The sequence below is a fragment of the Falco cherrug genome, chromosome 6 (assembly GCF_023634085.1).
Source record: "Falco cherrug isolate bFalChe1 chromosome 6, bFalChe1.pri, whole genome shotgun sequence".
Classification (NCBI taxonomy): domain Eukaryota; kingdom Metazoa; phylum Chordata; class Aves; order Falconiformes; family Falconidae; genus Falco; species Falco cherrug.
Window position 1 is genome coordinate 16212086 of NC_073702.1, and position 25528 is coordinate 16237613.

At 37.8% G+C, this 25528-nt stretch overlaps 1 protein-coding gene across 4 annotated transcripts; it reads left to right on the top strand.

Moving 5' to 3' along the window:
- The first annotated feature begins 801 nt into the window (after positions 1-801).
- On the top strand, positions 802-24945 carry LGSN (lengsin, lens protein with glutamine synthetase domain). Of its 4 annotated transcripts, XM_027809171.2 has the most exons (5): positions 3578-3681; positions 6848-7037; positions 7653-8649; positions 18999-19177; positions 21383-24945. In XM_027809171.2, the coding sequence occupies exons 2-5, from the start codon at positions 7023-7025 to the stop codon at positions 22580-22582; spliced, it is 2391 nt and encodes a 796-aa protein (XP_027664972.2). In that variant the 5' UTR covers positions 3578-3681; positions 6848-7022; the 3' UTR covers positions 22583-24945. The 4 variants fall into 4 exon arrangements, with proteins under 4 accessions (XP_027664971.2, XP_027664972.2, XP_055569942.1 ...); XM_027809170.2 differs by lacking the exon at positions 6848-7037 and having other exon boundaries at positions 802-3681; XM_055713967.1 differs by having other exon boundaries at positions 6848-8649.
- The last annotated feature ends 583 nt before the right edge of the window (positions 24946-25528 follow it).

The following is a 25528-nucleotide window of genomic DNA, read 5'->3' on the forward strand; positions in this document are numbered from 1 at the left end:
TGTGTTTGTCAGTTTACTACTTTAACGCTGTTCCAGAAAGCAGTGCTCTTGGCCATGACATGTTTGGGTTGCTCTTTATGGTTCGTCATCTGTGTGGCCTTCTGGGAAAAGAACTTTACAGCAATTCTGTTTTAAGTAACCTTTGTTGTATCTGTGCCTATAAATACAGGATGTCTTTCTACTAGATTTTTGCTAGGCCATTTCTAATGGTGACCTGAACTAGAATGAAGTGGACATGAGCAAAGAGGAAGATCTTACTCAGCAGGTAAGAGGCGGCCTGTGGATGATTTCTGAGCAGATACACTGATATAAAATACTTTTGCATCCACTTCAAGATTTCAAGTGAGTGAACACTTCATTGTGGATCATGTGCATGTATGTTAGGCATGGTCTAATTCTGAAGCAAATGAAGGTCCAAGAAAAGCTTCTTGTTTTAGCTAAAAAAAATCCCATTTGCTTTAGGAAGCAACTCTAACACATTTAAACTTCCTGTTTCTTTCATTTATAACATTATCAAAAGTAATAGAAATAAAGGTCTAAAATCTGATCCCATTAATATTTGTGGGAAAACAGATTAGCTTTGGCTTCATTAAGGTAGATGAAAGCACTATAATTTGTGGACCAGAGTCTGACCTGGATTAGAAAGTGGCACACTTGAATCAGCTACCAATCTAAGTGGAGCTACTCAGTTTCTATATGAGTGCATTTTAAAACAAATTCTGGTTCTGAATTTGTAATAGATATTTTCAACAAAGTAAAAAAAAAAAAAAAAGAAAAAAAGAAAAAGTACCAGTTGTTTTGAGTAGTGTCCAGAAGATCTTATTGTGAAAACATTAAATAATAATTTTTCATTAAAATTTTTGAGAAAGATGTAATGTGGCTTTTAAGTAACAGTGCGGGCAGACTTGCTGAAGCTACTAGACATTCTTATCAAGGTGAACAAATGGATACTTTATATGCCAGAGGTGCACCTACTCTGAGTCACTGACTGCCCCCTAGACCATCTTTGTATATGAAATGAGTCATAGAAATTAGAGATAAAATTATTGTAGATCATGAAGTTCATTCTCTCGCAAATGTCTTCCTGAGGATTAGTCAACTGTTAAATGGATCCTGCTTTTAGCTCTCATTTACATTGCTGCAAATTGGAGGTGACACCAGCAGTGTACTTTTGTGGTCCCAAATCACTGTGAGAGCAGGATCAGCCTCTTCATTTTGAGACTCTATTTTACTTTAGGGATTTTTTTTTTCATGGTGCAGGTGGCATAGTCCAAGGGAAAGCATTTACAAATAACCTTGCCACAAAGACAACTCTGTTGCTTTGAGGCAGCAAGGGAACCAATGATCTTGAGAAGCTCATCTAGTAATTGCATATATAGTATGAAGGCTCTGGATGGGAGTAGCAGATAAAGGCAGATGTCAGATGTGAAAAAAAGTGGCACAATATTGTGAGCTAAACTCATTCCATGAAGGACGTTAATAATCTTGAGTATATTTGAAAGTTTCGAAGCTGAAGGAGACTTTGCTTCCACTCCTAATATTACCGCACATCTTCCTGTGACCTATGGCAAGTTTGTGCTTCAGCTTCTCTAACTGTAAAATAGTCACACGTACCTAATATTTACGCCACTTGCAGGTCCTTCCCTAGGAGGTTTTTGCAGCAGTATATTACTCTCAAAGAGCCACTTCATCAAACAAGGTCACTGAGGGAGAAATTAGTCACAGCAATATCTTGACAATGTGCTGTGATCTTCGTGTCTCTACCTTACAAGCCACCAGTGTCTGTAACACACATTTTTTAGCACTGTGCACAAGAGCCAAAACCTCCCTCAGTGCCTGGAGCTACTCCCTGGAAATGTCTGTGTTGTCCTGCGTATGACTCCATGGCCAGATTCGCTCCTGGTACAAATCTGTGTGGCTCCAGTGACTGCAATGAAGCTGCATTAATTCCCAGCAGTAGATAATTTGTTCCTGTGCCCTCTCTCTGCTCCTTCGCTGCCTGGTTACTTGGGGAGCAGGTGGGTAATGCTTTCCATCTATCAGGGGCAGGGGCAGGGAAAGCACTTGGACATGGGTATACTTGCTTTATGGTTACTGTTGTGTGAAGTCTTAAGAAGCATCTCCTGTTGATTTACTTCTAGTTTTTGAAATTCATTACTACACAAAAAGATTAATTAAACTTGACTGTACCAACCTGGGGCTGTAAAGGGTAACCTGGTAACCGCCAGAGTGGGCCAGAAGAGTTCTTCTGCACTTACTGTTTCGTAGCAATTGAAATACTTTTAAAACTGTGTTGATTTTTAAATAGAACTGGAAAGAAGTCTGAACAATGTGAATAATGTCACATGTCAACATCACTTGAACAATATTCTTAGCGTTTTTTTAGATTGGAAACCTTTTATTTCAGTTTTTAAACATTGTTTTACATGATAGAAAAAAAATTCAAACCTAAGTGAAGGAGTTTAACTCTTCATAAATAAAAAATTCAGCCAATCAAACCTTATGTAATTTTGACTTTTCTGTTTCACAAGTTTTTCTAATTCTTAGTTATACAGGATTTTGACATTTTGATGTTCTTTGCAAAATTAATCTTTTGTTCTTGAAAATTCTTTAGCAACAACTCAGAAGATCATCACAATTTGATTTCTTAACCATAACTTAAAATAGTGGCTAAAATAGGTTAATGATCTGAAACAAAAGAGAAAATGAGAATGTGACTGAGACCCCAGTACTGAAATTTGCTAAGTGTTTGCATCACTTTTTTGGGTAGCCAGTAATAGGAACGTTGGGGTTTCTTGTTGATTAGATATACAAAAGCTCCTGCTACAGTTGCATCTTGCCTCTTTCACCTTCCTCTCTGATAGAAATCCTTCTGCAGCTATTCATCTACGGTTACTCAGAGCATCTTTTAAACTAACTCCCTCTCTTCCTTTTTTCCCCTTTCAAGTGCTATACTGTGCATTTCTTTTTCTCATTTCCCTGTTTCTTTTTATCAATGTGTTTTTGAGAGAGGTTTATAAACCCATTAGTGTTTGCAGTCTTGCCTGAGGTCATGACACAAACAAAAAGTATGAGAAAAATAGAAGGTTCCCTCCTCAGCCTCTGAGTTTGCCTCGTAGAACATTACAGATATATTTTCACTTATAAAATCCTTCTAAGGCAAAAGTTCAAGAACCGCCTTGGATTTTCACCTGTGTTTCACACACCAGGAACCTCAGTGCTTATTATTCCTCCCAAAGGCAACACTTTGCATTTCCAAATGCTCTCAGCTTGCAGATTGGCATATTTACAGATGAACTGCCTTTTGGCAGTGCTGTATTTCATGGTATAGCTAATGTTCCACTTCAGAGCTTATATGAAGCCTAAAAGTAAACACAAACTGATGAAGAAAAATTGCTTTAGATGCATATACATTTTCTGTGTTACCACAAGATAGAAAATGTCTATGAGCTGTAGAAGCCTGATGGGATGCCAGAAGTGGCAGGTAATTGGGTTAAGTGGAGCAAGCAGTTTCATCTGCACAGTGCTGAAATACTCGCTTGCTGATACTGTCCTCTGTTCTCTCCTCTTCCTACATGCACGGTGCCCTAATATGTTGCTGTAATGCACGAGTGGAGCCCTTACGCTCTTGTGGATTGTCACAGACATCCAGACTCTTGTGCACCTGAAGTGATGCGGCGGGTAACTAGTGAATACAAGCAAAGCTGTTATTTGTATGAGTTGAGATTATCCATAATGGGAAACGAAGTTTGATCCACTCCTACTCTTCCTGCCTATTGTAGGACTGGTGCTGGTCCACCCCTACTGAAACCTTACCAGGCACAGACCCCCAGTGCAGGGGGGGCTGGTGTACCAGCACAAGTTGCAGCACTGGGGCAAGAAGTCCTGATGGAAATCAGAACTTGGGGGAGTACCAATACCTATCAGCGACAATTAACATCAGATACATCTTTAGAAAGAAAAATCTGAATCTCAGATTTGTGACATAATGTGGCCCACAGTGCTTAGATTTTGAAGCTAATCCTTCTGGCAGAAACATTTGGATCAACACCCAAATGTTCACTTACTAAGAAAGAGAAGCAAATTTCAGAACTTTCAAGACCTCTGACTTAGACTGCCAGTAACTGTATTTGAAAACAAGCAAAGAAAAAATGATGCTGAAACAGATGTTGGCCAGAAGAACTTTCTAGTAGTTTCAGTATCTCCTGTTACTGTTGCCACACAACACCAAAAATATAGGAACATTCAGCAATGAAATAAAATATTATCAGAACTTTTGCCATATTAGTGCCGTGCCTGTTTTGCTTTCCTTTCAGCACAGCAGGACACAGAGTTCCATGAAATTAAGTCATGATCTGTGCCCAGCTCACTTGCACTGGAACTCTTTCAAGCTGCTGTTTTACTTAATCATGCCTGTCTTCTGTAGAAAAAAAACTTACTAAAAATAAGAAGTTAAACAGATGATTTGTAAGTCCTATTTCCTGGATGCTTTCCCCTCTGCCCAGGTACTGGGCCCTTCCTGATGGTAGACACTACGTAAACAACTAGACAAGTAAAGCTGTGTCATAACTCGTGCATATAACTGCTTGAATATGAAGGGATGCTGTATTTGTACCTTGCAACAAATCTGTTAAGTCCGTTTAATTCACTGCAAAAAATACTGTGAACGATTTATAAATGAAAGTCCATAAATATCTGAGTTTATTTAGAAAAAAGACTCACTCTTCTGCACAAAATCACAGTGCGCCTCATGCTAAGGACCTTGAGTAATGCATAGGTTGACCTCTGTATAAATGTAACAGTTTCATTTATCTGAAGGTATAAACAACCAATGTGTGTGTTTGTGAGCAATGGGTGCAGTATTTCTTTCAGGTCGATGATCAAAATGCATAGTCTCAATTTCTTCATGGAAAATAAATCCTTTGTAGATGACTATAGACACACTAGTTATTAGAGTTCTAATGCAAATTAATGTTTCCATTAATAAATTTACAAGTGATGAATCCTTACCCTGCTCATGTCTATTCAAAGGAATTTGTTTTGGTAAGCATTATAATGTGGAGATGGTACCTTGTGTTCATGAAATCATTTAGAATGGTTAATTACATGAATAGGCAGTTTTCTGATGTATTGCTTTTGATACATGAACTGCTCTTTGACTTCAGTATACAGGTGTTATAAAAAAGGATGTGCTCACCTTTCCTTCAGTTATTTTACTGAATAGTTTTCAGAGATATACAATAGGGACAATGGGCAAAAACTGGGTCAAACATTAAAATTTTCAATAGTTATTTTTGAACACAGAGAGTAGGAATACGTTATAAAGCAGAAATGCAAATGGTGTTATGATTATGTTACCAGTTTCAAGTTTTTGAAAGGGAGCAAAAGAACTCTGAAAACTTCATAAAACAGAAATCAGGATATTTTAATGAAGGCAACCCCTGCCACAAAAGATATTTAAGAAAATATTTTTCATAAATTCATTAAACAATACATTTTTTAATGACTATGGCTTTTGTAGCTGGAACTCTTCTCTCCTTTCTCTCAAAAAATTAATTTTATACGTCTAGAAATTAAATGTATTGCCATTTTTATTTAAAAATTATTTGGGTTTTTTCCATTTGGCAGACACTGGTTCCTCTACCCCTACTGTTTCTCCCACAGCTTCATTCATTTTCTTGTATTACTAATGGAGGTGTTAAAATTCTCCATTTAATTGTCCATTATAAGCAGGTTTTGTTTCCTTCATTATTCAGGGAAGTTCCTCCATTACATTTATATTCCAGAATGATGTAGGAATCAGGTCTATTCTGCATGGGGGAGTATCAGCAATACACCCAGAATTATTTTATGGGGTATTATAGGGTGTGTTATGGTAATAAACCAAAGCCTTTAGATGAAGAAACAGGTTCATTAAAAACTGAGTGCTAAAACTGGGGTAAGCAAGGATTTCTGTTGTAAATGAGCCAGTCAGACTGTGTTTGACTGCAAGTGGGCATCACAAGCATGTCACTGTCAAGATACGTGCACGGGAGTTACAGGCACAGAGTGGATTATTCTGCCTATAGAGCTGGTGGCCAGCTGCCTTCCACACTGACAGCAATGCCCCAGCGGGCTCCCAAAGTAGCTGTAAATACAACATGTCACAGAAATTTAGAGCAAGAGGGAGAGAGGAAAGAAATACTTCTGTGCTAGGAGAAAATTTTTGGACTAAATAATGATAGAAAATAACATAATGAGAAAACAGGGAAAACAGTGAGGAATAATATAGAATAAGGGAGGTGTTAATGACCTTAAAGGAAGTCACACAACCGTTCCTTTCCATATGCACATGAGACGCTTCTGCCTTTTCTTCTACGTGCTTTTGTCTGTCAGCAGGAACCTCTTTTGCCTTATCTAGACAGGCATTCACTTTGCTTTTGTGCAGATCCCTACTTCTTCTGGAAGTTCAGAAATTGGAGGGAGTACAGATTATTGCTTTGTGGAAAAGGTAAAGAATGGTCTCATGCAGAGGATATCTTTTGATTTCCCAGTCTTTTTACAGGTGTTAATTCCAGCCCAACCCAAGAAAATCAAGGACTGCTGGTTAAGTTAGAAAGTCTTAAATATGTGCTTGAGAAGATAATCATAAGCAATGTAACAGTCTGTGATTGGCTACGGAGTGATTTATATTTTGGTTAAACCATATGGTGGGGCCTGTTTTAAGACATTGTGAGATGGAGAATTCAATGCCTACCTTGATAATTTGTAAAATAATTAATCACACACAACATTAAAATCTCTGCTTTTTTTTTAAATTTGCATGTATTTGATTTTGATTTTCTGTCCTTTTCCCTGTCACCATCAGATTAATCACACTTGTGGTAGGTTCAGGATACTCAGGAGGGACGATGATCCAGACACTTCTTGACATTCTTTGGGACCATGGAAGCAGATTAATTTTTGTAGCTTCTTTTTACACCTTCTCCATGTTTTCATCTGTTTAAAAATCTGCTCCCAGCACTACAATATAAATCACACCAATGCCATATATAAAGGTAAACATCATCTTCTGGTTCTTTCCTGTTTACACATTCAAATATGGGGTTTTTTTGGTCCTTTTGACCACTGCCCTGGAAGTTCAGTTATTTGGCCACATTAGATCCACAAATTCCTTTAAAAGCTGTTTATTTTCAGGTTTCAGTCCCCATACTAAGAGTTACCAGTGTTCTGTGTTTCAGGGCAGTTAGTTTCTTTTATATATACAAATGTTTTTAATATGAGCAAGAATATACTTAAATGTAGCCATTAAAATAATTTTTTTCATATTTAAAGGGCATGTGCTTGACAAATGATGTCACACAGTGTACGTCTTATATTTTTATCTACTAAATCTAAGATATTATGAAGAAATATCTACTAAATACTAAATATATTATGAAGGCATATTCACCAATTTTGTTCTAAAACATAAGAAAAAGAATCCTGTGAGAGCTTTTTAAATCAAAATACTGACCCCCAATTTGAGGATCAGTAAGTGTCCACAGAGACCTCCATCAGCAAGAAGTAATGGAAGTGCTACAAGGTAAAAACAGCTGGTGGTTGTACTCCATTGCCATGTTCTGTTTCATTCATGCATGTTATTTGGTTGTATATTTTATTGCTGGTTACAGAACACATCTGAAAGTGACAATGATGAAGTTGATGGCAACAATATATGTGGTTTCAGAAAGAAAAAGGGAGTCAAAGGTCCTACAAAGTACATTCCTCCTTTAGAAAATGAGAAGATGGAGCTGTCCCACACCTCAAAAATCCCAGATCCTTGTCCACTTCAAGGAACCACCAGTTCCTCAGAACCACCATCAGACCAGTCTCTTCAAAACCCAACTGGTTTCCCTCCAGTACAAAAGGACAGAAGAGGTCTTGACGGTTCCCACACTGGCAGTGACATGGAAGAAGACATGTCTGCAGAAACACGAGAAGTCCAGGAATATGCTGACACTGGGAAAAGAAAAGCAGGAAAAATACACAAGGAAATAAATACACCAGCTAAAACAGAGCAGCCCACAGGCGTGCAACCTGTGAGGAGCACAGGGAAAGCTGGGTGTGCGGAGGCAGTGCGCAGGGGAGAGGGCAGCAAGAAGGCAGAGAGTAAGCAAGAAGAACAGGGTGCGATGCAAGAAAAAGATGTCAAGTTTCATGTGGCCAAGATGGGTGCCCTGGGCAGTACTGTGACCGCACAAGGGAGCGGTACTGCAGAGTCCTTCACGGGGGCCCCTGACATTTCTAAACGAAGTCTGCAAGAGCTGAAAAATCTGCTGAGTGAAGGTCCTCTGCCTGCTTATGGGCCCCATTACAGTGGCCAGACAGGTGGCACTTTTTCTCAGAAAAATCTGAAGCCCCGGGAGAAAACAGCTGACAAGCAGGGCCGGCCCTTTGAGGCTTTTAGTCCCCATTTTGGAGAGGAGAATCAAAAATACCACAGCTTCCACAAGGAGGGAGTGGGGCAGCAGAACAAACCTCTCTTGGTCCTCAGCTCTGCCGGGTCGGATCAGCAGCAACCAGCGGGAAGTGATGTGGATCAACTGATTCTGGGACTACCAGCAGCTTCTACACGTGCAGAAAACACAGCTCCTGATATTCCGTTCGAGCCCTCTGCAGGCCATGCCGGTAAGGATATTTAAACATCACCTGATGTCCTGTTAAAAAAAATATTTCTGTTGTTTTGTGGGGTTTTGTTAAGCTGCAAACTTTAGTCAGAGCTAGCACATGAGAGAATTGATACCTGCATTTTCTGTGTGATTGGGATGGATCAGATGTTGTACTTTACATCTATGCGACCTTTTTTTTTTTTTAAAAATAAGGCATTTATGAATCCCAGCTGCCTGCCCAAAACTGCCACACACAAGCGGTCATGTCTTTTTCACTGAAACTGAAATATTTTGTCATTTAAAGTGAGCACAGGCAACAGTTCCCAAAAGTCAGGTAGACACTGCAAAGCTCTGATGGCATCTGGGCTCCTTAAAATTTCCTTTTTGTTAACATTTCCAGCAGCGGAAATTGCTGCCTTGTAGGGATGATGTTTTCAATTATCTGTCCTATGAGATGACTGGAATGTACAACCATCTCATATAAACTGTAGGGGAAGAAAAGCAAATGAGGCAGAGAACTTCCATTTACCTTCATGCTGTTCAGTAAGTCCATTTTGGAAGTGTTTACAGAGCCAATTAATTGCTACTAATAGGCTGAGATTTCTTTGAAACTGTAAAAGCTATACTTCTGGGCTAGCTGGATCAGCAAACTGAAAGCTACTATTAGCTATGATAATGTAATGGGCTTTAGCAGTTTGTTGTTTTGTGCCTATTCCAGGAAAATCAACAATTTGCTGGTGGAATAGTTATCAGATTAATAGATTTCCAGGAACATCAGGCTAAGATCATACTATCAGCTTTTCAGGATCTACATTTTACCCTTACATCAGACCCTCTGTATCTCACTGGTACAAGATATATGAATCTCTTGATAAAATACCTTGTCCATCATTAACTATGTAATAAAATATAATAATAGCAATTAAATTTTTACAACAGTATTAAGTTATCCTGCTTTTTTAAATGTCTCCTTTCAGGTGGGTAGAAATATTGCTTTGCATACTCTGGAAACAGACAATTTGAATATATCAGGTGTTGTTAGCTACAGCAGGATTTCTTAGTATGGTGTTACCCGATTTGAACAAGTCCAAACAAGAAAATCCATGAACATTATCTGTGCTAACTCATGGCACTGCATGAGAAATATAAAGCTTTGAAAAGATACTTCATGCTCAAACGACTCTCTATTCATGTCTATCAGAATAAAGAGGTTAGAGGATTATTTCTTAGCCTAAATTTGATGCTGTTCCCTGTCCAGATTACATTGGTTTTCCACATTGCTTAAAGGCTGGTGAAATGCATTGACAAATTTAGATTACTACTGTTTTCTTTTTGTCTGCAAACCCAGCAAATGTATTTTAAAATACAGGAATAATTATTCTTTGTCATAATACCATTTACACGGTACAGGGAACTGATAAGATTAATTGCAGATCCCACAGGGAGGTTTCAAACCACTTTTAGTCACTTAAAGTGAAGTGCCTAATCCAAGTTTATAACCTGTTCGGTAGGAAAAGGTAGACATTTTGGCTCTGAAGAGATATTAGGCGTTGATGAAAATTGACCTCTGAAAGTGGGCATTTCTTTCCACTCAGTAGGGACGAATTCCCATGATGATTAGTTTAGGTTATTTGCCTAACTCTGACATGCCTAAAGCTACCTTGGGTTAGTCCTACTCTGCATCACTGGCAGTAACGAGACCGTAAGAGAACTGTGGATGAGAACTGTGAAGGAAGGTGGGGGAAAGCTGTTTTAGCTCATCAGAAACATATCAAAACCCAAAAGTTTAGGAATCTCATGAGGTTTGGATTCTATTTTGTGCTGACCAAACAAATTGTAAGGCTCAGTCTGTGTTACTACACAAGTAAAGGGAATGCACAGAAATATTTCTACTTATTTAGAAATACATGTGTTTGAAATTTAATTTTTTGAATACCTTCAGTAACTTAAGAGCAGAAAGTTTTAAATGAAATTCTGCACTCTTTAGTGAGCTGTTGAATAAACAGTATTTCCTTGCTGCCAGTGACAATTAAGGCTGATAAGATAAAAGCATAAATATTTAATTTTTATAACTAAAATATTATCTTAAATATTTTAAATATTTAAATATTAAATATTTACTTACCAAAGTGCCTGAAGTCTTGGATCTAAACATATTTCAATACTGAGTAGATCTGAAATGCAGCCTCTTGTAGTTCACAGGTTTTCAAATATTTGAACTTTCTCAAATCAGAAATCTTGTTCCAAAATGTTTGGGAAAATTACAAGAGGTTGTATTTCAGATCTACTCTGTGTTGAGATATGGCCAAAGCAGGAAGGCACCTTATTGTTCTAAAAGTACACAGTTAGGGGATAATCTCTAGAGGTCAGCAGCAGAAAGGCTAAACATACAGCTGAACTTTAATGATTCAGTGTAATGCAGAGGACTGAAATCCAGTCATGGTAGTTATGTGGTTAACATCTCTCTAAAATAATAACTCCATATATTTTTTCCAAAATTCTGATTGGAAATTGTGGAAATATTACTGTATGTGCATTCTGTCCATTGCTTGTCAGCTCTTTTGTAAAAGAAGTGCTTGGACATGGGGAAAAAAAAAAAAGAAAAGAGACAGACATGCAAGATACTTGGTTCAGTATGAAAAGTATTACTTGGATAGTGCCAGTGAAACTGGAGCTGAACCTAAAGCTCTTTTAATCTAATTCATCCCCATGGAAAGATATAAACTGAAACATGTAGTTAATTAGGCAAATCTACTGACTGCACTAACATGAATTTAGGAATTTTATTTGCATAACTATATGTGATAATGATGTGCACTTCTGCAAATTGGTATGTAGTCGTTAATAATCTGGTGTTTCTTAAACTGTTCAGCACTTGCATTCTTGGGAGACCAAGAGGGATTATTCCAAACAGTAAAGATTCAGATGAAATTTCAGATAAAAATTCAGATGAAATAGCATTAGTAGTGTAGTGTAGTATAGTGTAGCGGCAAAGAAATAGAAATGTTCTTCTGGAGCTGTAAGTGGACAATCAGGAGACATAAGTGGACACTTCATATTCACTGCCTCTGCAGTCATTCCTGTGGAATAACCACATCTTACACTGGCGATTACTTAGGACTATGTTTTTCACTTGCTACTCTTCTCTGCTTTTATTTTATGTAATCTGTGCTGTTCTTGCACCTTTCCTAAAGTGAAAAAAACTGAAGCCATATTATTCCTTTGTATTCCTTCCTCATCTCCTATCTGTAGTTCAAGAATTTTTTTCTAATATTTCTTTTTCAACATTTTGAACTCAACTTGAACATATCAGGGCTGAAGCTTAGCTACTTTCTAAACCTTCTTGATTACCCTTATGTTCTGTTGCAAAAACCATCATATTTTCTGCCTATTTCTTTCCTTTTCCCTCTGAACTGAGCTGTATACAACTTACTACTTTTTTTTTACCTCACAAGCTGTAAGAGCAGCTATTTTTCTTTAAAGCAAATCAAAACTCTTGAGTCCTTTATCTTCCATACCAACAGCTGAAATCTTCCTGCTCTGTGACTCTGTATGATTTTCCATTTTTCCCTTCAATCTATACAAAATAAAAATGCTAAGACAACACTTCCATCCTATCTTTCTGGTCTATTTTGTCCCCTTTTGGGTGAGATCCAACTTATCTGTTTCTGGTTCCTGTATTCACACAGTAATTCTTCCTACCCATTGGAGACGCATACTTTCTTTCTATTAATAGTGAAAGGTTGCCAGAATAATTAGTTTAGACATATGTAAGTGAAATGCATTCCGTTTGATGTCTCTGCCAGCTGCTTCACTTTCTACAGCATATTCAAGAAGAGTTTAGTCTTTACCTTCAATACTGTGCAAAATCTTCCTTTCCCTAGATAACCTTGCTTCCCATTTAATGAGGCACTCTCACTCATTCTCACTTGAACTTTTTTTAATTAGATGAAACATTTCAGACCAGAAGGGGCTACCTAGCTTGCAATAGTGTATACCTCTGTTCATGCAACTATGCTTGGTGATTCCTTCCTTAAATCCAGATTTTCTGTTTGCGTTTGAAGGTAGGCATGCCACATATGATCCATCATATTTAGGATTACTAGTTAGATAGTTCCAGTGGGTATTACTCACCTTAATTTTTTTTCAGACACCTGCATATTTTGATTTCAAATCCTCTTGCCTAGGTGGAATATTTTCTAACCTTCCTACAAAATTATGGTAATTTTCTCATTCAATAAAGAAAAGCCATTTTTATAAAACACCGTGGAAGATTGAAAAATATGGATGATTTATTTTATCTTTCATCTATTGAGAAATAAAGTCTTATTTTCTATTCGATTCTTAATGATGTAGCTCCTCTGAGAAGCTGTGTCATGTTGTTGTCATACAGTTTGGAAAGAATAATTCATGGATAATTGAAGCTGTTCATTGGTCTCTGAATTAGATATAAAAGTTAACAAAAAAGCGCTGAACTTCTCCATGACCATATCAGTAAAAAAGCCTTCTTCACAGTTAAGATCAAGAAAGCAGACTATCAAGAGACAAAGAAATGGATGGAAAAAAGTTTGAAAGTATCAGTATCGAACAGATCAGGAAAATATTTTTACTGTCTCCTATGCTTTGATAAGTTTCTGGTATGCTTACATATTTATTCCCATAAGGGGTTAGTGGTCTTGTAGAGAGGCAAAAATATGAGGTAGGAAATAACTTTTTATTTACTTTACTGCAGAAATCAAATACTTTACTGACCTATCAGTAATAATTTTTGGCAAAACTGTTTTTGGGTGAAACAGAAATGTAAATTATATAATGTTTTCAAATGAAAATGCCTCTGATCACTATTCATATCAATAGTACTATTCAAATGTAACCCAGTACTTATGTCCATGTTCATGTTAAAAAACAGATGGGAATAGAAAAGAGAGGTTTTTAATATTACCACTAAAAATTATATCTGGCATAGGAAAAGCTGTCATAGAAGGGCTGAGAAATAGAGGCTCTTAATGTTTGCAGAGAAATGGGAGAGCACTAATTAACATGCTGTACAAACAAAGTAGACTGGCTGTTCTTAAATACACAAATAAAAGTCCTGTAAGGAAGAGCAGATGTATTTAAATTAGCACTGACAGGAATTTCCATAGGACTCAGAAGAGTGTAGGTGTTGATTACCCTGTAGGACTCACTGCTAATGGATATCAGCAGCACCATGTATTCGTTTTCATAAAGGGAGTCAATATTCATATAGATCATCAGAGCCCTCATGTGGTGGGTTGACCTTGGCTGGGTGCCAGGTGCCCACCAAACCGCTCTGTCACTGCCCTCCTCAGCAGAACAGGGTTGGAAGAAAATAAGATGGAAAAAACCCCCTTGTGGGTCAAGGTAAAGGCAGTTTAATGAAACAACAGCAAAATTTGTGCATGTGGAAGTGAAGGAAAAACAAAAGATGTTATTCTCTGCTTCCCATCAGCAGGTGATGTTCGGCCACTTCCCAGGAAGCAGGGCTTCAGTGCATGTAGCAGTTGCTCTGGAAAACAAATGTTGTAAATAACAAATGCCCCCCTCCCTGCTCCTTTCTCTTAGCTTTTATTACTGAGTAGGCGTCGTATGGTATGGAATATCCCGTTGGTCACTTTGGGCCAGCTGTCCTGTCTATGTCCCCTCCCAAGATCTTGCCAACCCCCAGCCTAGTGGTGAGAGGGGGGAGGCTGGAGAGGCAGAGACAGCCTTGGTGCTGTGCGAGCACAGCGCTGTGGGGGCTGCTATGGGGCTCAGCCAGACCCAATACACCTCAGTATTAGATTTCCAAGGATGAAGAAGAAATTAAGACAACTTTGGATATTAACCCTTCTAGTCCTAGCAACAAGACCACCTTTTCAGTAAAGAACTGCAAAACCCATCGTTCTCTTTAGACAGATTCTTTTGCAGGGAACACCTTGCCTTTCCTGTTAATAGCCAGTGCCCAAGAGAGCTCTAGAGTGACGAAATGATGCCTTGACTGGCATACCAATTGCTATGCTCGCAAGGGTTTTTATTTCCCTACCACACTGAGACAGTACCAGGTGCCACAGCGTGCCTCAGAGCAGAGGGATGTGTGGTCCGGTGTGGGACAGGCGTGCCCAGACTTCATCTCACGGGACAGGAGGGTGAGCAGCAGCGGCGTGGCTGCAGCAGGGTCGTGTTAGGAGGGAGCATGGCTGGTACAGCTGGTGCTGCTGGAGAGGCAGTGGGAGGAAGATGCTGGGGAAGAACTGATGGAAACATGTCTCTTTTTCCAGGGCATGATTTGTACCTGGAGTCTACCTGCTGGTGTCTGTTGTTACTGCCTTATGTTACATTGGTGGTCATGTTTCTCGGTGAAGAGTTTCAATATTGCTACATTTTTCAGGTCAGCCTGTTCGTGTTATTGTCAACTCCCTGGAAACAGGTAGCACGTTCTTTTCATTTCATCAGTTTGACACAGCCACCTCTTATAGAGCTGAGAAATTGTTTGCTTTAGATGCGGTGTGATCTAATAAGGGACCATGGGAAAGGATTTCTTTGAACAAGCAGATAAAGACAGATTGATCTGGGACATGCACTTTCTTCTATTGTTGCACTTTTCTATTGCTGAGAAGATAAAGCTGATGTTAACCATTTGTTGTAGCCTTATGTAAGCTGCCTTCAGCAATTTGAATGATTTCAATATTAATAACCCAAGAGTGGTGCCACTCTTCTGCTAGAAATAATAATAAACCCTATAAAATTTGTAGATTTTTTGGTAATATATTTAGTTCTGTGTTATTAATAATTTTTAAATATGTAAAATAATTTCTTTAAATTTGCAGATAATTTATACTGCTTACAGAAGAAAAATGAGTAATACTAATTGTTTCTCAGTGGTAACTTAAATGGGAAATACACATCGAACCATAGAAACACAAACATAATGTGCTTTTCTGTTTACTACTGATTTGATATAGATATCTAAGGATCTGTATGTACCATTCTGCTTTAAGAAAGATGGCCAGTCTGGATTTATATTTGATTTTAAACTGAAAATCTGAAACAAAATCTGAGAAAGTTGTGAAACTTACGTTCATGTTTCCACAAGTAGATTTTCTGAAATGAAAATAACAATGCCAGTATTTCTAGAGGCCCAGAGAGCTAGGGAAACAGTTACACTCATGAACACAGTCCTCCCTCATAAGCATGTAAGAACTTTAGACTGTGTATCTAAGTCAGCTAGACCTGTCTAATACTTACTTATTAGCTACCTTATCTCTAGTAACTAATGCTCTGGATAATGACCGTAAGGACTGGGAAAGGACAGAGTACTCAGTTCCTTAGTATACCTTTCCAAACTTTAGCCATCACTGGTTTCACAGACTTAGTTTGCCCATGATTTATGTAGCGGCTATCAAGAAAATACATTTTGGGACTTGTGCTGGAGAAAAGTAAGTACTGTCAGTAGTTATTTCACTAAAGATTATTTAAGAAGCAGATCCCTTTTTATATTTCCAAAATCAGAGGTATTAAGTTATGATATTTCTTATCTACCATACAATTTACAGAAATTTATTTCAATGGGAAAGATAAGCTGCAAATGATTTAAAAGATGAACTTCCTCTAAAAAGTGTGTGAAAGCTGCAGGAGTGTTTTTATTGATCCTAACAGATTTTGGATAAAGGCTATGGTAAATGAATAAGTATCTGTCTTTTGACTAGTGGGCTGTCTAGACTGGTATATAACCTAATTTTACACTAATACTAGATCAATATATAAATTTTATTCTCATCATTTAAAAGTATCTGTCATTAATCATAACAAGTCCAAGTGGAGGAGACAAATTCTTGCTTCTTCAATTTCATTTGTGCTTGCTTAGTGTTCTTCAAAAACATTACTTTAGAGGAATATTCTGTTACTTGATGTTATTTCAAATAATCTAGTCCTGTATTAATGCATTTATACAAATATCTTTAGCTTGAAGATAATAGATATATACAAAATTCAGAAAACTACCTACCACTGGTAGATTTTTAAATTAAGTGTATTTGTAGCTGTACTTTTTAAATAAATCCATGCATCATTAATATGAATGCATATCACATTTGTGTTTTTCTAAGATATTGATTTTATATCACTTATGTCTCTTAGGAATACCAATCTAAAGAATTACTTAGGTCAGAGTCGAAGTTGTTGTTTTCATGTATTATATGTTTTTATCTGGAAAATATTTGTTCAGTAGATGCAAATTTAACAGGTAACATTTTGGGGAGTTATAAGAAATACTTGCAAAATGTACATCAAAAGTACAATGTTCTGATGTCAAGGGTTGCCAGTCAAACTTTACTTTGAGTAATATGAAGACATAAAAATCTCTGTGTGATAGGTAGACAGGAAACATCTACCGTCTTTGCACAGGACATTAAACACGTGTAGAATAAGAGGTGGACCACTGCTTTTACAAAGGCAAAAAGGCTTTTTACTTTTTTACTCAAGCTTCTGTCCCTGGAGTTGAAGAAAATGCTACTCACTGTAATCTGTAGGAAGTTTTTCAGAATAATTTAAAATTCTATTAATCTAATATATAGCCACAGTTTATTATCTGTTAATAAACTTCTAATTGATGGTCAAGTTCATAAAGAGGTCGTATCTGCTAAATGGAAGTAAACATTTGCGTTGTAAAACAACGTTATGGGATGACTGAAGTGGTATTCGAATAGCTGTTACTGGGATGACATACACAAGACAAGGCCAGTTTACATATCTCCCCTGCTTGCTATTGTGTTTTGGCAGCATCTCTAGCAGAGTGAGTGTCACACAAAATATTTAAACAGGACTTCCTCATGTAATGTATATCTTGTCAAGGACATAGTGCCCTAATGTTCATAGAAGACACTGGAAAAAAGCTGTTTCCATAAGCAGCTTACAGCTGAAGCAGACCAAGGGGAAATATGTCATGAGAAGAAGTGGATGTGACAAAATTATTCTTTTCTTGCTTCTACCTTTTTGATTTTTGCTGTATTTTCCTATAGACTCTTACATTTACTTAAAATTTTGTCCTGTGCTTTCACCTGTCATTCCTCAGGGAACACTGTTGTTACTTAACCTCTTCTACTTTACTGACCTAAAGCACCCTTGTCACCTCCTTGCCATCTGAAGCTGGAAGATGCAAAGGTTTTGAGGAATCTGTGACTGTGGATAGATTTGCTGTCTTCTCAGGGAATAACCAGACAGCCTTGTGCTGGGTGAGCTGGAAAGCCTCCTTACAGCCTCGCAGCTGGCGGTCCTACTAGCCCCAAAGGAGAGGTCAAAAAGATGTGTGTGTGCCTGCTGGCTACTGCTAAAGGAGGTCTGCTCTAGTTTGGGTAGTTTGGTTCTGGAGAGATTGGGAGTGCTCCCACCACCCTTTGCTGTGCCTCAGCATGAAGCTTTTAACTTCCACTTGAAGGGTGGTGGTGAATGGTTGCTGTTGGTGATCTTCCATTGTAGATCTGAATGTTCTGCAAAATTTCATCTGATCATATTCTCAGGAAGAACGGAGGAATTTCCTCCTAGAAATGCAGAAAGAAATATTTTTTCACATTTTTTCCGTATCTTAATATAAAATTTTACCCTTGGTCTATTTAGTTTATTGTGCTAAATGGAAATTAATCTCTTATGTAGTCTAACTTGAATAATAACAATACATAGTAAAAAGAAAAGCAAGCTGAAAGATAGGGAGGTTTGTGAGATGAAGTCACTATGCCCAGCTCTTTGCTCCATGCCAGAAGTTATACTCAGATGTTACTGCTTTCATGCCAAGAAGTTTATACAGTCCCACAGCTGCTGTAATACAGTTAAGAAGACAACACTTTAACAGAAAATGAATAAATGTATAAACTTCTCTTAAAAGTCTGCTGCCTGTGGTGGAGGAGACTGCAGTCCTCCTCAGGAGGTCTTGAGAAAGGTTTAGTAGAAGATAAATGCCCTTTTTGTCGTGTTTCTGTATCCATGCACTTTTCAAAGGCATTGAAGAAATATATCATCTGAATTCTATCAGCTTTCAGTGGGAAATAGGTATCCAGCTGCCATTTGTCCTCCTAAAAGCACCCAATGAAGCAGCTGAGGTATCCCTCGGAAATTCCTGACTTTACTACATGATTCCCCTGTGTTCTCTTGAAAAAAAGTTTATCAATCATTCAAAAATCCAAGGGATTTTGTACAGGTCCTCAGGGGGAAAAAAAGTGTGTTTATTTACAAAAATGTTTCATGATCCATATCTTTTCCTTATTTTTGTTTTTACACTCCATGTCACAGTTTCCCACTATTGCACTTTTTAGGAGAACAGCCTGTATTCCAGCATTCATTATTTTGTTTGACGTGAGCATTCCTCTTCACTTATAGCATCCAGCAGAGAGTCTGATGTAAACAGCCTCGGAGGTCCAACTCTCCTTCACCTGTTCTCTCATATTGAATTTATTAAGCAGCAGATGGCCAGGGACAACGTACAGTTTGTCAGATTTGAATCGATAGACCTCCATGGTGTGTCAAGATCAAAGAATGTTCCTTCTCGCTTTTTTCACGTAAGTTTTCTGGTTTCTAGCTGTACCTTTATGTTTTCATGGCCCTGTCCTTAACCTATATTTTTTCCATAGTGCAGGGAGAAACCCAAACTTAGAACAAATTATCTGTTCCCTCCACTTGTTCCCAAGGGATCTGGACTTTTTTTCATTACTGCTATCAGCTATTTCTCTGTTCCCTCAAACAGTAACCTAGTTAAATAAGGCCAGTAATTTCAGTTTTTTGAACTTCTAATAATCTCTTCCCTCAGAATTATCTTTTCAGATTTAATCTATTATAAGGATTTTGTTCTACTGAACATCAGTAAATTGCAAAAAGAAAAGAATAAACACTGAAAGAAAGAAAATGACTGAATGAAAATCACTTTAGTTATGAGAAATTTTATAGTCATCAATCACAATAGAAAATACCGTTGGGTTTCATGATGACTGAATAGTAATATTTGCCATATTAATGATTCAGGAAATAAGAATCAAATTAGGAAGCAGTCCTCACCATGTGTATCCTTGATGAATCAGCCTTTCCAGTATATTGCTTGTGTGATACTTCATGTGCGTAACTACAACATACTTTCACTTCACATATCACTACGAATATTTTTAAGCTTTACTGAGTGATCACAAAAAAAAATGTTGAGCACTTTTGTTTCAAATTCCTTTTGAAGTCTAAGCTGTATTTTGTTATTTCTCTTTTAGATGTTGCTAAACTGCAACTCTATCATCTAGATAAAATTTTCTCTCTCTGTTGTCATTTGGATTTTATCAAAACGAACTTTCAGTAATTTAGGTTTTTGTGAGGGGCTGTAGGTTAATTGTAACTTCACTTTCAGCTGCTATATCAAATTGCAAATGTCTAGATTAACTTGTTCAAAGACAGCTTTTGTGTTTACCTTACCATCTAAACAAATTGGAACTTTGCATGGCAGTCTATATTTCTGGACACTAAAAAGATGTGTATGCATGTACACACACACACGTATGCATACAGAGCAACTGAGAGTAATTTCCTTTTTTTTTTGGGGGGGGGGGGAGCATAAGGGTTTGGGGGAGGGAGAGGTAGTACTATAGGGTAATCATCTTCAACGCCTTTTCAGTATCAAAGGGACATCTTAGACATCTTGGAGCAGTATTCACCGTATTGTGCGGTTTTGGTTATGTGTCACACAAGCAGAATCACTACCACTAAACTACCACCTACTTAAGAGAAGGTGGACTTGATTTATGTATTTATTTTACGAGAAGCTACCATATGCAATTTGAGGTATTTCAACAATTTTCCATCTGGATAGGCGAAATTTTGGTTTTTTCAGCTCTGAGCTTGCCCCTTCCTAGGTTTGTTCTGTCTCCCCTGCTCACTCCGATGGTGATCCTTTCCCTTAGAAGAATAAAGGTAAGATGTAAACATAAGCCAAATTTCACTTGGTAGAACTTGGCATAATTGCAGTTTTCATCAGCTAAAGGTTTGAATATATGGTAAGTTGTAAAGGTGCCTGTTTGAAGGTAGACGGTCCTCCCCTGGGGTTCTACCTACATTTCATTTGTGTAAGCTGAACCTCTGTCTTCAAATGGGGAAGGACAACTATGGGTTTATCCTGTTTACTATACAGGGGAGCACCGGAACATTAGAATAATTTCTCATGTGGAAGTGCTTCCCTGCCATTTTACCCCCAGAGTTATTAAGTCCAGAAAGTGAGACTTTTCAGTTAAACTGTGCATCTGAAAAGCAGTGAGGTATGTGTTAATGGCATTTAAAGAGAAGACACAACCTGAATTCATATTGCCATGAGTCTTTTGTGGCCACTTGGATATATGTTAAGGAAATACTCAGAGGATATGGAAGCCTAGTAGAGTATAGATATGTTTGACTAGCAACTTTTGTACCTAACTGGTGATGTCCATAATTGTATAAAGACCATGCAAGAATAAGTGTTGAACATTTGCTTATTTTTTTATGGCAACTTAAAAATCGGTCATTTGGGATACTTGATGCCAGGGTTTTCATACCAATCTTGTAGAAGGTTGTTCTGCTTCATAATGACACAGAACTGGCTGTTGCTCTCCACTTCGGTGATCACTGCATTTTAGTGTTCTTTCAGGAAAAATACTATGATTCTTACTAAGACTCTGAGTTTTATATATTTTACATACATAAAAATACCATTCAGTTCTTTTCTCATTTGGTAATCTGTGATTCTGCTCTGTGTTTAGGAGAAAGCAATTCACGGTGTTGCCATGCCCAGAAGTTATCTTGAGCTGACATTGAATCCTAAAGATAATGAATTAGATTACATAAATGCAACCAATTTTAATTGTGACATAATCCTGAACCCTGATTTATCAACGTTTCGAATATTACCCTGGACTGAGCAGACGGCAAGAGTGATATGTGATTCCTTCACCGTGCTGGGCAACCCGCTAATGACCTCGCCGAGGCACATTGCCAAGAAACAGCTGAGCCAGCTTCAGGACAATGGTTTTTCTCTGCACTCTGCCTTCACTTATGAATTTTGTATTTATGGCATTACTGAGGTTGTAAATTCGAAGACAATATCCTTTCCTGCAGCCACGATACTAAATAACCATGACCAGACTTTCATTCAGGAGCTCATTGAAGGAATGTATTATGCTGGTGCCAACATTGAAAGCTTTTCTTCTTCCAGTGGGCCTGGGCAAATGGAGATCACTTTTCATCCAGCATTTGGCATAGATGCTGCTGACAGTGCCTTCACATTTAGAACAGGCATTAAAGAGGTAGCTAAGAAGTATAACTATGTGGCTAGCTTTTTCTCAGAATCAGGTTTCTACAATTCAGGGGCTCTTTCACATAGCCTGTGGGATTTGAATGGCCAGAAGAATTTGTTTTCTGCTGGTTATGGAGTTGGGGAGCTCTCAGATATTGGAAAAAATTGGTTATCGGGTCTCTTGGCACACACAGCAGCTATCAGCTGCTTGATGGCTCCTACCACCAGCTGCCGTAAGCCTTATTCTAAATACAGTAAAGAATCAAAAGAGACTGTAAATGCAAAATGGGCATATAATGATAACAGCTGTGCCTTTAATGTCAAATGCCATGGTGGAAAAGGCACTCAGATCGAGAATAAATTAAGTTCTGCTACAGCAAATCCCTACCTGGTGCTTGCTGCCACTATTGCTGCGGGTCTAGATGGAGTGAAGAGAGGTCTTAGGTATGATGATATGCTCCAAGAAGAAAATCACACTGCTGACCTGAAACATTCCTCAGTCCCTCTGAAACTGGAAGATGCTCTTGTTGCACTTGAGAAAGATTCATGCATTAAGGAAGCATTAGGCGAAACTTTTATCCGATACTTTGTTGCCATGAAACATTATGAGTTAGAAACTGAAGAAATGGATAGTGAAAGGAATAAATGCCTGGGTTATTTTATTTAGAAGGAGCACTCTTCTGTAGTGATGCCGTGTAAATGCATACAGTGAATGGCTAAGAATCTTGAAATTAGTAAATATATTTTAAAATGTTTTTAATGCTTTGGGAATTTCCCTCTCTCCTTTGTATAGTACATGGTGACTTGACTGCATTTTATTGTCCATGTACATTCAGGACAGTGCAAAGCTGATACTCATAAAATAACTTCAACAGGCTTTTAAAAAACATTTTTTTTTTTCAATTTAAGTGAACAGACTTGCTGGTGAAAAGAAGGAAAGAGGTGAAACGAGCATCTGTACATCTGTAATGGGACTGTGCAAAGTGCAGAGAAGTAGGAATAATGGGGGTGGGTAGGGCAATGGGACAGGAGAACTGGTGAAGGAGGAAAATTTCTTGTTCAGCATGGTTATGGGATTTCTCCCAGACTATCCAGTAGCTGAAGGGTGGCTAAACCAGAAGAATCTGATAAACCAGGCTAGAATGATGAACACTGCAGAAAGAGGGGCAAAGGATTGTGGCTGTAGAACCTGAGGTCCAGGAGAGGGATTATAAAATAATCCATACATCAGGAATTCTGCTGCTGAATGAGGTTTGCAAGAATTATGGTGAATAACGATACTACAAGAAATCAAATGGTGGCTTTAAGAGGGAATTGTTCATAGAAAGCCAGGAGTATAAGGCCACTGTGCAATAAAAAAGGAGCTGGTATTATGTCTGTTTTGATAATTAATGGGTTAGTGCAGAGTTGTACTGCAAATGAGGAAAAAAAGGGCAAAGAAGCCAGAGAACTAAGAGCTCCAACTGAACTTTATTGGGAAACCTAATGTTATCAAGGATGAGGAAGATGACAGTGAAGAGAGGAACAGAAACATAAAACCAAAAAGAACAAGTGAAGATGTGAATTCAGAGACTGGCAAACAGTGGCTAAAGCAGAGGAAGAGAAGACTCATCATAAAATTAGAAATGGCAGCTGGTGTAAAGAAAAATAAAGGTTTTGGAATGGCAAGAGGTGGGTTTTAGATGTGTTCTCTGTTTTCATTACTGTTGCCACTGTCATCCTTTGCTATTAAAGATAACCCTCGTTTCATACCCCACCTCCCCATGAATTGTGATTTCTGATGTTCTTTATCTTGTCACAATATTTTGATCTATGTGTAGGAAAGTGTGAGTGAAAGTGTTTAGTCATCATTGCAGTAAAAATAAGATTCAGCCAATGCCTCTGTCAACTTGCAGAACTAGGAGGTGTGAACAGAAATGTCCTAGTTGCCTACTGATGGATCTTCCACTCTTCCCCTATGGAGTATTGTACTTGAAATGTATTTGCCTGGTACACAAACACTTTCTGTGGAATTCCAAAGAAGAACTCACTTTATACTCAGGTAGCAAGAGGGAATAAATAATCTAAGAAAATATGATAAATGCATTCCCTTGTTTCAGTCTGTGCTTGGTGGGTGGATTTGCTTCCCTCCTTTACTCATCTGACCCATTTTTTTTTTGGGTGCCTCACCTCATGAGACTGTTTTTCTTTGTTCCAGGCTGATTTACATTGGTCAGTTCTAGCCTTGCATTTAAGCTGAACTTCCCATTCTGAAAATATGCCTCTCTTTTGCTGCCCTACAACTTTTTCAGGGGCTCTGGGAATCTGTGTGTCTTCTGACCTGTCTCCTGTCTTCTTCTGGTTGTTTCCCACTCTCATCCTCACAAGCTCCTGGCAGAAGACACCCATAAAAATTCTTTCCTTGCTCAGACAGCTTACTTATTATACTCATTATTTAGTCCCAACAGTCACATGGGTTAAGAGCTATTCCTTGGTTCTTCATCTGGCAAGGATGTACTAAAGCACAACACTGCATGTATGACGTGTGTTAATGTGGTTGATAGGATTTTTTTATGGTAGTAAATACTTTGGCTAAGTAAAGCTATACCAGAAAAGGCTATGGAACATGTCTTAAGCTTCTGCGGTCATAATGATTTTAATTTCAAAGTTTATCTAGAAGTTGATCTCAAAATAGAAACACATTCCCACACCAGAGTTTCCAAAATCCAGTTTTAGATCTGTATCTGCTTTTCACAAATTATTCTTTAAAAATAAAGCATATTCAACAAAACATGAGTGAACTCAGTCTTCTCAATGAAATACCTTATAAAATTGAGTTACATGGCTCTTTCAGTTCTTTTGGGACTTGGATAAGCCTACCCTGTCATAACACTGACCACATTTTGAAGTTGAAAACAGAGAAGATATTTAAGTTCACTTTCTACATTGTACTTCTGGACCTGATTATAAGGATGGCAAAATGAATGAAAGAATCAGATAACAAAATGTATTTTTCTCTTAATTTTGTATATGTTAGTAGGATGCCATGCTACTTACTTATGACAATTTTCAAACAATTATTTTTGTGTGGGTTTATAAGGCACTTTGTGGTTTGTCTTGGATTTATATTTATCTGTCACTCTGTACAGTCACTTTTAAACAGAAAATATATAATGGACTTCCGTAACTGAGTTTAATGAACATGAAGTTCATTATTTATACTGTATGTATTATCCATATTGCTTTTGTATCACAGCATTGAAGAAATAACAACAGATCTAACCCTTGTGTTGTATATGTCCAACTATCTGATTAAATTCAGTTAAAAAAACATTATTTAGAAATAAAAAATGTCTGGAGCTGTTGTTCTACAGGTTATCTTATAGCAAGGTAAGATAAATCTACATGTATTTTTAACTGGTCCTCAATGACATAGGTTCTGAAAAGGCAGTGACTAGACTATATGATTAAATAAAAAAATGTCATGTTTCTGGCAAATCAATGCCCCCATCAATGCCCCATTCCTCCCCCCCCCCCCCCCCCCCCACCCCCTTCTTTTTTTAATAGAAGTTTCACAAATGCAGCTTGAAGCTAGTGTGTCCTAAATTTTGGTCGATATTTTGTGCGATACTGG

Bases quoted from the DNA above. Each gene is read 5' to 3' on its own strand.
- LGSN (XM_027809170.2), top strand. From the start codon at position 3,604: ATGCACGAGTGGAGCCCTTACGCTCTTGTGGATTGTCACAGACATCCA. The intron at 3,682-7,652 runs GTAACTAGTGAA...TGCTGGTTACAG, and splicing joins CACCTGAAGTGATGCGGCGG to AACACATCTGAAAGTGACAA. The intron at 8,650-18,998 runs GTAAGGATATTT...CTTCACTTATAG, and splicing joins GCCCTCTGCAGGCCATGCCG to CATCCAGCAGAGAGTCTGAT.